Here is a 10,541-nt window from a genome sequence, read left to right on the forward strand (position 1 = left end):
TGTGTTTGGCCTGGTATGGATCTCAATCAGAGGCAGCTGTCGATCGTTGTCTCTGATTGAGAATCATACTTAGGTAGCCTGTTTTCCCCATTTTGGTTGTGGGTGTCTGTTTCCTGTTTAGTGTTTGTTTCACCTTTCAGAACTGTTTCGTTTTCTCCTCGTTGTTGTTTTGTCTTGTGTTTCATATTTTAATTAAATAGTATGAACACTTACCACGCTGCACCTTGGTCCTCTCCTCCTTCTCCCGACGACGTGCGTTACAGAAACACCCACCAACAAAGGACCAAGCAGCAGGGGAACATGGACTCCTGGACATGGGAGGAAATTTTGGACGGCAAAGGATCCTGGGCACAGCCAGGGGAGTATCACCATCCGAAAGAGGAGCTGGAGGCAGCTAGAGCGGAGCGGCGCCACTACGAGGAATTGGCGCGAGGTAACGGGCACGAGAGGCAGCCCCAGAACTTTTTTGGGGGGGGCACACGGGTAGATTGGCGGACTCCGGTAGGAGACCTGAGCCAACTCCCCGTGCTTACCGTGGCGAGAGAGTGACTGGGCAGGCACCGTGTTATGCAGAGAAGCGCAAGGTGTCCCCAGTGCGCACGCATAGCCCGGTGTGCTACATCGCAGCTCCTCGAATCGGCCGGGCTAGAGTGGGCATCGAGCCAGGAGGGGTGATGCCGGCTCAGCGCATCTGGTCTCCAGTGCGTCTCCTCGGCCCGGGGTATACTGCACCAGCCCTACGCACAGTGTCTCCAGTTCGCCAGCACAGCCCAGTGCGGCCTGCTCCAACTCCCCGCACTTGCCGGGCTACAGGGGGGATCCAGCCAGGACGAGTGGTGCTAGCTCTGCGCTCGAGACCGCCAGTGCGCCTCCACGGTCCAGTGCATCCGGTGCCTCAGCCAAGGACAATGCCTCCTGCATGTCTCCCCAGCCTGGTGAGTTCTGTGCCTGTGCTAAGCACTAACCCTCCTGCATGTCTCCCCAGCCTGGTGAGTCCTGTGCCTTCTCCCAGAGCCAGGCCTCCTGTGTGTCTCTCCACTCCAGTGATAATCCATGGCACAAAGCCTCCAGTGATAATCTATGGCACGAAGCCTCCAGTGGTGATCCATGGCAAGAAGCCTCCAGTGATGATCCATGGCAAGAAGCCTCCAGTGATGATCCAGGCCACGAAGCCTCCAGTGATGCTCCATGGTACGAAGCCTCCTGTGATGATCCATGGCACGAAGCCTCCAGTGATGATCCATGGCAAGAAGCCTCCAGTGATGATCCATGGCAAGAAGCCTCCAGTGATGATCCATGGCAAGAAGCCTCCAGTGATGATCCATGGCACGAAGCCTCCTGTGATGATCCATGGCACGAAGCCTCCTGTGATGATCCATGGCACGAAGCCTCCAGTGAGGATCCATGGCACGAAGCCTCTAGTGAGGAGTTATGGCACGATCGCTCCAACTAAGGAAGCTAGGCCGGAGCCTCCAGCGTCGCCCTCTAGTCCGGAGCCTCCAGCGTCGCCCTCTAGTCCGGAGCCTCCAGCGTCGCCCTCTAGTCCGGAGCCTCCAGCGTCGCCCTCCGGTCCGGAGCAGCCAGAGTCTCCCTCCTGTCCGGAGCAGCGAGAGCCGCCTGTCTGTCCTGAGCTGCCAGAGCCGCCCGTCAGTCAGGAGCTGCCAGAGCCGCCCGTCAGTCAGGAGCTGCCAGAGCCGCCCGTCTGTCAGGAGCTGCCAGAGCCGGCCATCTGTCCTGAGCTGCCAGAGCCGCCTGTCAGTCAGGAGCTGCCAGAGCCGCCCGTCAGTCAGGAGCTGCCGGAGTCGCCCTTCACTACGGCGCTGCCGGAGTTGCCCTTCACCACGGCGCTGCCGGAGTCGCCCTTCACTACGGAGCTGCCGGAGTCTCCCATCTATTCGGGGCCCGCTGCAAGGGTCCCCAGTCCGAGGTCGGCGGGGAGGGTCGCCGCTCCAAAGGCGCCACTTAATCAGGCAAAGACTATGGTGGAGTGGGGTCCACGTCCCGCGCCAGAGCCGCCACCGCGGACAGACGCCCACCCAGACCCTCCTCTATAGGTTCAGGTTTTGCGGCCGGAGTCTGCACCTTTGGGGGGGATACTGTCACGTTCTGACCTTAGTTCCTTTTTTATGTCTTTGTGTTAGGTTGGTCAGGGCGTGAGTTGGGGTGGGGAGTCTATGTTCTTTTTTCTATGTTATATTTCTGTGTTTGGCCTGGTATGGTTCTCAATCAGAGGCAGCTGTCGATCGTTGTCTCTGATTGAGAATCATACTTAGGTAGCCTGTTTTCCCCATTTTGGTTGTGGGTGTTTGTTTCACCTTTCAGAACTGTTTTGTTTTTTCCTCGTTGTTGTTTTGTCTAGTGTTTCATATTTTAATTAAATAGTATGAACACTTACCACGCTGCACCTTGGTCCTCTTCTCCTTCTCCCGACGACGTGCGTTACAGCTAATCCAAGTTTATAGTTTTAAAAGGCTAATTGATCATTAGAAAACCCTTTTGCAATTATGTTAGCACAGCTGAAAACTGTTGTTCTAAATAAAGAAGCAATAAAACTGGCCTTCTTTAGACTAGTTGTGTATCTAGCTTCATTAAATAGTGCCCGCAAAACACCAGTCTCAACGTCAACAGTGAAGAGGTGACTCCGGGATGCTGGCCTTCTAGGCAGAGTTCCTCTGTCCAGTGTCTGTGTTCTTTCGCCCATCTTAATCTTTTCTTTTTATTGGCGAGTCTGAGATATGGCTTTTTCTTTGCAACTCTGCCTAGAAGGCCAGCATCCCGGAGTCACCTCTTCACTGTTGACGTTGAGACTGGTGTTTTTGGGTACTATTTAATGAAGCTGCCAGTTCAGGACTTGTGAGGCGTCTGTTTCTCAAACTATGGGGGCTTCCCACTCCTCTTTCTATTCTGGTTAGAGCCAGTTTGCGCTGTGCGTTTCTTTCAAAAACAAGGACATTTCTAAGTGACCCCAAACTTTTGAACGGCAGTGTATGTACAGAAATATGGGGCCATCTGTACAAATGTAATAACTTTTGTGTATGCCTTTTTACATTTATCCGTCTGAGCACGAAGGCATGCTCATATTGAGGCTTGTTCTGTGCACTGCTCTCGGCCCATGTGTTCTGGTGATGTCACACACACACACACACACACACACAGCCTAAATAATAACTATTTGTATTTACTGCTCTCTAAAGTCCTCTTAACCTGAGATTTATATCAATCACCATGACTCATCCTACTGGATGACACATTTATTACAGCTCAGATAAGTAGCATGCTCTGGTGGTGGGCTGCTCAGTATGTTAGCCTGACCTTTGCTATCTGCTGCTTTTCAAAAGTGTGCATGTGAAAGGGTGGTGTACTGTGTGTGTGTGTGTGTGGGGGGGGGGGGGGGGTCGGGGAACTGTGAACAACATTTGTAACATACAAAGGCTTTTGTAACAGACTGATAAACCTACTGATATTTGTGTCAAACTGTATCCACAAAGGACGGTATGCTTCACGGTATGAGCCTTGCCGATATTTAAAAGGTATCACTTGACGCACTTATAAATAACGTAATCATCCAAAACTGTGTGTTTACAGGCCTGGAGTCTGGAGGCCTTGTAAAACAACAGCTAACAGGGCTGGCATAGGGGCAGGGTAAAACTAAGAGCTCGTGGGGGGGGGGGGGGGGGGGTCACACACGCTCCAGGTCTACTAGGGTTTCACAATGCCCCTGGTGAGCCTGGCATTCCAATCAGGAAGTATAAGATCATCCGGACTGCCACATCCCAGCTGGTAACCAACCGGTCCCCTGAGCAGGTTATATTGACGTTTAGACAAACAATCTGTTTGCTATTCAGCTGTTAGAACTGTTAGATGTAAATTGGAAGTGAGAATTGTGAAGTTGTTTCAACCACAGGTTGTTTTTCTGTCGTTTTGTTTCCATTTCAACCCTGAACGGACACATCAGTATGGAGGAGGATGTGCAGTGGGCTACCAATGTGACAGCAGAACTGGACCTCAAGAAGTCTGAGGTAGGGGGAAATTATCACTTATTTAGCAAGTTTTAAATTCAAGATGCATTCTAGTAGTAAATAGGTAACATGTCATTGCGTTATCATAAACAACAATGGTGTATTAAAAGTCCTTACCCTAGGACACTTCAACGGGTGACTATCCAGGAAAACAAATGAAAGGGAGCACTCTATTGATATGGCTAGTGGGACACTTACCTGTGAGGCTGTATACTTTATGTGCCTCACACCTTTTCCTAACCAAGGCTCTAATGAAGATGGGTGGGAGCATCAAGGCTGAATCTGAATCATGACATAATAGACAAATGTTTTACATTGAGAAAGTTGCCTGAGAGCTCAAATAATGCCATCATATTTAGCCACAGATGAGTATCTAAAGGTCCAATGCAGCCTTTTTTATCTCAATATCAAATCATTTCTGGGTAACAGTTTGTTTTCAATTAAAATGGTCAAAAATAAACAAAAATAGCTTTGAAGCTAATTTCTCAAGCAAGAATTATGCTAGGACTGATTAAGGAGGGGAAAACTGGAAACGATCTGTTATTGGCAGAGAGGTTTGGAACTCTCTTTCTAATTGGTCTATTAACTAATATACAGCATGGTGATGTTACCATAGAAGGCCAAAACTCCACCCCACCAAAACAGGCTGAAACTTCAGGAGATCTTTTCAAACAGCTCTTACACTAAAAGGGCTTTATCATCATTTTCATAATTTCACAGTATTATTTCAACCTCATAGTGTGGAAATTATATAAAACACATGAAAATATCTGGGCCTTTAAAACAATGACGTATCCTGCTGTACATATTAACATAGACACAAACATGTGTACACACACCCGCACATATATGCACTTGCATTAGCTGGTGTGAACTGTGTGTGAGGCTGAGTGACCTGAGCCTTTGCTGTGACTGTGTGACTATGTGTGACCCATTGACTGTTTAAGAATGGACAAAGCGATCAATGACGTCACACCATTCATTCCTATGTGAAGACTCAATGGCGCATTTAAAGCTCAGGAAGTTGGTTTTAGCTTGCTAAGATGGCGTCTCTTGGAAGTGGGGAGAATGGCGTCCACTTCAGGAAGTGGGGAGAATGGCGTCCACTTCAGGAAGTGGGGAGAATGGCGTCCACTTCAGGAAGTGGGGAGAATGGCGTCCACTTCAGGAAGTGGGGAGAATGGCGTCCACTTCAGGAAGTGGGGAGAACGACTGCCCACTCTCATTGAGTATCTTAAGTCCGACCGCGGACTGCAGGCTGCCGGTAGCAACAAATGTATCCTTTTAACTTGTTCTTTGTGAGATTTGTTTATAATTCGTTCAAGGACATACTGTACATTTGGTGTCATAGAAGCAATTATTGATACCGTGACTGTCTTCTGATTTGAATTTTATTCACACAAATATTGACCACGAAGATTCAGTACATAAGGGGATCCTGCTTTCTGAAAACAACAGCCTGCAGTTTTCTGGTCGGCCATGAACTTCATGGCTTCAATGAGAGGGGGCAGTTCTCCCCCTGGTGTGACCTATAGTTATCTGAGGTATCTATAACCACGAGACCCTTTGCTGCTTCTGAAATAGTTTACAGCTCATTAACTTAACAGCCTGACCTCTGACCTACAGTAGGCTATCTATAGTACATTGCTACATCTTCACAACTAATACATGAAATCAAGTAATTACTGAATTATAAATAAAGTAATGTCCTTGATTAGACATTTATTTTGTTTCATAGACTTTCATAGACATTTGTATGTCATGGTGTCTGCAAGGATTTTACTTCAGGATTGTTGTCTATATTTGTTCATGTTTGTACCGTTCTAATATCATCATTTCAGTTTGCAATGATTCATTTGAATATTCCATGCAAAAATACATGATATTGCATGGACAAGTATTCTTGTAGATTCCTCTATGATCCATGCCAACAGATTGTTTGATACTGCCTCCAGGGAGAAGGCAGAGTTCAATCTCCCCTTCCTCTACAAGCAGACAGATTTGAGATTCACAGATTTTAATGAATAACTTCATTTATACTTCTTACACCAGCAGTTCAGCACTAGAGGGCAATTAGCTTGTTAGTTATACATTATATTTACCACTAATCTCATGTTACAGTTTTGTTCATCGCTTTAGTGCAATATTTAGTGCAAGTATGTGGTACATTTTCACAACTCTTAGTACAAAATGCAAAACAGATCATCAAACAGGCAGTTGTTCCAAAACTTTAAGCACATTTTCAATTGACAAAGTACAACACACAAAATCATAAGTCACTTTTTCACAGAACTTAATCAGTGTTTTATCTAGAAATACAAGTTTCACGTTTCATCTAGAAATACATGTTTCACATTGCAATACATGTTAATATAAAGTAATTTTGTTTCATAATGCAATGTTCACATTACTTTTGATATGATTATTTTCTCATTTGCTAAAATGCGTTTTACCATTAATCCAACTGCTCTTAATCGATAATCACTTAACCTTTTGGTAAACCTACAAATGTTAAACGGGATTGTCTACTACAGATTCAGAGAACTAAATCATTAAAATGTATGTCTGAAAAATAGACACATAAAAAGTATTATATATATTTTAATTATTATAATTTTATAAATTTAACTAATACAGAAATAAATACAATACCAATACGAAAAGAATACAGAAATTCCAAAACAAGAAAGAAATGCATCCTCTATGCAGTAAACATGTATGCAAAATTACGTTTCTGGGGTCTTTTTGATCAGGACATTTCATACTGCTTTACTAAAATATCATTGGCCAATACAGTACTTTAATACAGGCTAATACAGCGCTGTAATACAGTAATATATTCCATTTACATAGCAGATTATTTTATCCAAAGTAACTCTAATCATTTTGGTATGTGACGCCAGTGGGAATCAAACCCACAACTCTGGTGTTGCTAGTGCGCTGCTCTTATGAACTGAGCCACATACAGGACCGCTGCAATACATAAGTACAATACAATACTGTAAAATACAATACACGATTACAATGCAGGTGGAAGGTGTATGATTTCCATCTCCATGAGCACACTACCCTCCTTCAGGCCATGGATGAGGCACGCAATGACATCAGTCCAGACCTATGTCAGGCTTGGATTCGCCATGCCAAAAGGTTTTTCCCCAAGTGCATGAACAATTAACATATTTACTGTTAATTCTTTCTATGGGCGAAATGCTCAAAACAGGCTTGATGCATACTAGTGCTGCTAAACATTGTTTCCTTCATTTATTTCATTTGAATACATTGTGAAAGATGTTTCCAATGATCACACATGGGATAGAAATGATGGAAATTGATGTTTAGTAAATTTTAATGGGTAGTGCAAGTGTATTGCCTAATGCAAAACACAGTGTAATGTACTGCACTTTACAGTACTGTAGCTAACTACATTCAAAGGGCCATTTTTTGCTATTGGATTAACTGGTTGTTAAATAACTAAATTGAGAAGATATAATTATGTTGTGTTTTGGTGATTAAATCAATGTTCTCATTATATTTCACAGTAAACTTAGATTTTGGATCAATGGTTGTGTGGTGAAAGATGTCTGCAAACAAAATAAATGCGTAATGAAAGTTTTTGATTGTAAAATGGCTGCTTTACGAGTGTTGCCAATTTGGAGTTTTGTACTAACAGTCTTTAAAATTCATCACATACTTGTGAAAATAGTACCAAAGCGATTAAAAAAACTGTAAACATAAGTACTCTTACTGCAGGCACAGAAGGGTTACGCCGGTTTTCTACAAATGGAAAATAATGTTTTGCTTGTCTTTCTATTTTTGCATTTCTGTTCATTGTAAAGTACATTAATGTGTGTTTTTCATTTCACTTTAGATAGAGTTATGATTTGAATATTATTTCTATGTTATAAACCAGCGTTGCAGAGCGCGAGCGGTGAAGCTGGGACGTATAAAGTGGGACACACCTGAACAGGAAGAACCAGGCTGTGAACCCACCAATCACAATGTTGAACGCATCCAGGTAAAGTAAAAGGGAAAATAAGTAAACTTCTGATACATTTGGTTATGTATTCACCCTCAGTTACATTACAGTCTGTGAATCCTACATTCTAAATCCAGCAATAGTTTACTGTCAATATATTCTACTTAGCTCTCTTTTACCAGGCTTGTTATTGAGACAATATTTGATTCTATTCACCTGTATTTTATGAAGAACACACAACCTATTCACATCTATCTTAAGAGGCTGTTGATATTTCCCCAAGGTTGGTTACTGCCAACAACATTGTTCTATTACCAGATATTTTGTTGAGAACATGTTCTCATTTACGATCACAACCAGGCTATGAGGTTACCATGCTATGAATGTATCTGGCCATTAGCCACTTCAACATGTGCCCCTGGCATCTCTGCTTTTACAGGCACTGACCTGACCCTCTCACACCCTCTCCCCTTCTATCCCCTGTAGTAAATCAGGTGGAGGCTAGCTACTGTTCAAACAGCTGTTGGTTTACACTAGACACAGAACAAAGGAAGGGAGGCCAGTCACTCATACCAGACTCTAGGGCTGGTGTATGAAGAATGAGCGAATAGTAATACTTTTAATAGTGAAGACAATATTACATATAATTACACGATGAATGTGATCTATCTCGTGTCGTGTTTTGGCAGTCGTATTCTTTATTGTTGTTATTATGTCAAGGTAGAGAGAGAGAGAAAGAGGGGGAGTACCAATTCTGAGTCATTCTGTATGAGAGTAGAATCTAATCTTCTGACCACCATCTTATCTCCCCTAGCCAGAGGAGAGAGAGAGGAATTCATTTTCAGAGGGGAAGATAGTTGATCAGGGAGGACCAGAGAGCATCAAGGAGATCTGCCAGAGGAGGAAGTTGAAGAAGTCAGGGTCCTCATCCAAGGTGGCCGTGGACATACCTGTGGTGAGGCAACATTTATATCATATTTAGCAATATTTATTTTTGATGACCGGAACAATGCAGAATATACTCTGTTTGTCATTTTGAAGAGTGGGACCAGGATTTGCTAATTCTGGATCAGTTGCTAAGTCCCAGAGAGTAACACAAACACGTTCTCTGTGTTTGTCAGTTAGGACCTGTAGACACGTTTGACTTCATGAAGGCAGCGACTCAGGGTAAACTCAAAGTGGTGGAGAAATATCTGGAAGATGGAGGAGACCCCAATTTCAGTGATGAGGAAAGTACTAGTCTATATGGTATATGGTCAACTTATCATGTCACATGATCTGGATTTTAACTTCTACTTCATCACAATCCCGGATCCGGGAGCACCCCCATCAGTAAAAAAGCTGACTAGCATAGCCTAGCATAGCGTCACAAGTAAATACTAGCATCTAAATATCATTAAATCACAAGTCCAAGACACCAGATGAAAGATACACATCTTGTGAATCCAGCCATCATTTCTGATTTTTAAAATGTTTTACAGGGAAGACACAATATGTATTTCTATTAGCTAACCACGATAGCAAAAGACATAACTTTTTTTTCTCCACCATTTTTTTCCTGCATAGGTAGCTATCACAATTTCGACCAAATAAAGATATAAATAGTCACTAACCAAGAAACAACTTCATCAGATGACAGCCTGATAACATATTTATTGTATAGCATATGTTTTGTTAGAAAAATGTGCATATTTCAGGTATAAATCATAGTTTTACATTGCAGCCACCATCACAACTCTCACCAAAGCAACTAGAATAACTACAGAGACCAACGTGAATTACCTAAATACTCATCATAAAACATTTATGAAAAATACACAGCGTACAGCAAATGAAAGACAAAGATCTTGTGAATCCAGCCAATATTTCAGATTTTTTAAGTGTTTTACAGCGAAAACACAATATAGCATTATATTAGCTTACTACAATAGCCAACCACACAACAGCATTGATTCAAGCCAACAATAGCGATAACGAATAAACCAGCAAAAGATATTAATTTTTTCACTAACCTTCTCAAACTTCTTCAGATGACAGTCCTATAACATCATATTACACAATACATATAGAGTTTGTTCGAAAATGTGCATATTTAGCGGCACAAATCGTGGTTATACAATGAGAATAGTAGCCAAGCTGCCAACAATATGTCGGGAGAAATCTTGGGAGAGGCACCTAATCTAATCAGTCACTAATCATAAACTTGACTAAAAAATACAGGTTGGACAGCAAATTAAAGATACATTAGTTCTTAATGCAACCGCTGTGTTAGATTTTTAAAATTAACGTTACTACGACATACAGCGTGCGTTAAAGCGAGACCGCACCGAAATTAATGGCGGAATATGAGTTTTACATTTTTCAACAGAACAACGAATTAACATCATAAATAGTTCTTACTTTTTGATGAGCTTTCATCAGAATCTTGGGCAAGTTGTCCTTTGTCCAAAAGAATCGTTGCTCGGTTGTAGATTGTCGCCTTCAACTTTGGAATTAGCAGTAAACATTAGCCATGTGGCCCAGACGTGCCCAACTCACTAGAACGC

General features: G+C 43.0%; 1 protein-coding gene across 1 annotated transcript; it reads left to right on the forward strand.

The window, feature by feature from the left end:
• The first annotated feature begins 3,956 nt into the window (after window positions 1-3,956).
• LOC120038993 (ankyrin repeat domain-containing protein 2-like) lies at window positions 3,957-9,333 on the forward strand. The gene is made up of 4 exons (XM_038984522.1): window positions 3,957-4,019; window positions 7,930-8,034; window positions 8,810-8,950; window positions 9,117-9,333. Exons 1-4 carry the CDS (start codon window positions 3,957-3,959, stop codon window positions 9,270-9,272), a joined length of 465 nt encoding a protein of 154 aa, XP_038840450.1. The 3' UTR covers window positions 9,273-9,333.
• The last annotated feature ends 1,208 nt before the right edge of the window (window positions 9,334-10,541 follow it).

The sequence above is a fragment of the Salvelinus namaycush genome, unplaced genomic scaffold (assembly GCF_016432855.1).
Source record: "Salvelinus namaycush isolate Seneca unplaced genomic scaffold, SaNama_1.0 Scaffold247, whole genome shotgun sequence".
Classification (NCBI taxonomy): domain Eukaryota; kingdom Metazoa; phylum Chordata; class Actinopteri; order Salmoniformes; family Salmonidae; genus Salvelinus; species Salvelinus namaycush.

What these genes read in the sequence shown, in the direction of transcription:
- LOC120038993 (XM_038984522.1), top strand. Translation starts at nt 3,957, where the DNA reads ATGGAGGAGGATGTGCAGTGGGCTACCAATGTGACAGCAGAACTGGAC. An exon ending in TGGACCTCAAGAAGTCTGAG is followed by an intron (nt 4,020 to 7,929) that starts GTAGGGGGAAAT and finishes GTTATAAACCAG; the next exon opens with CGTTGCAGAGCGCGAGCGGT. An exon ending in TGGCCGTGGACATACCTGTG is followed by an intron (nt 8,951 to 9,116) that starts GTGAGGCAACAT and finishes TGTGTTTGTCAG; the next exon opens with TTAGGACCTGTAGACACGTT.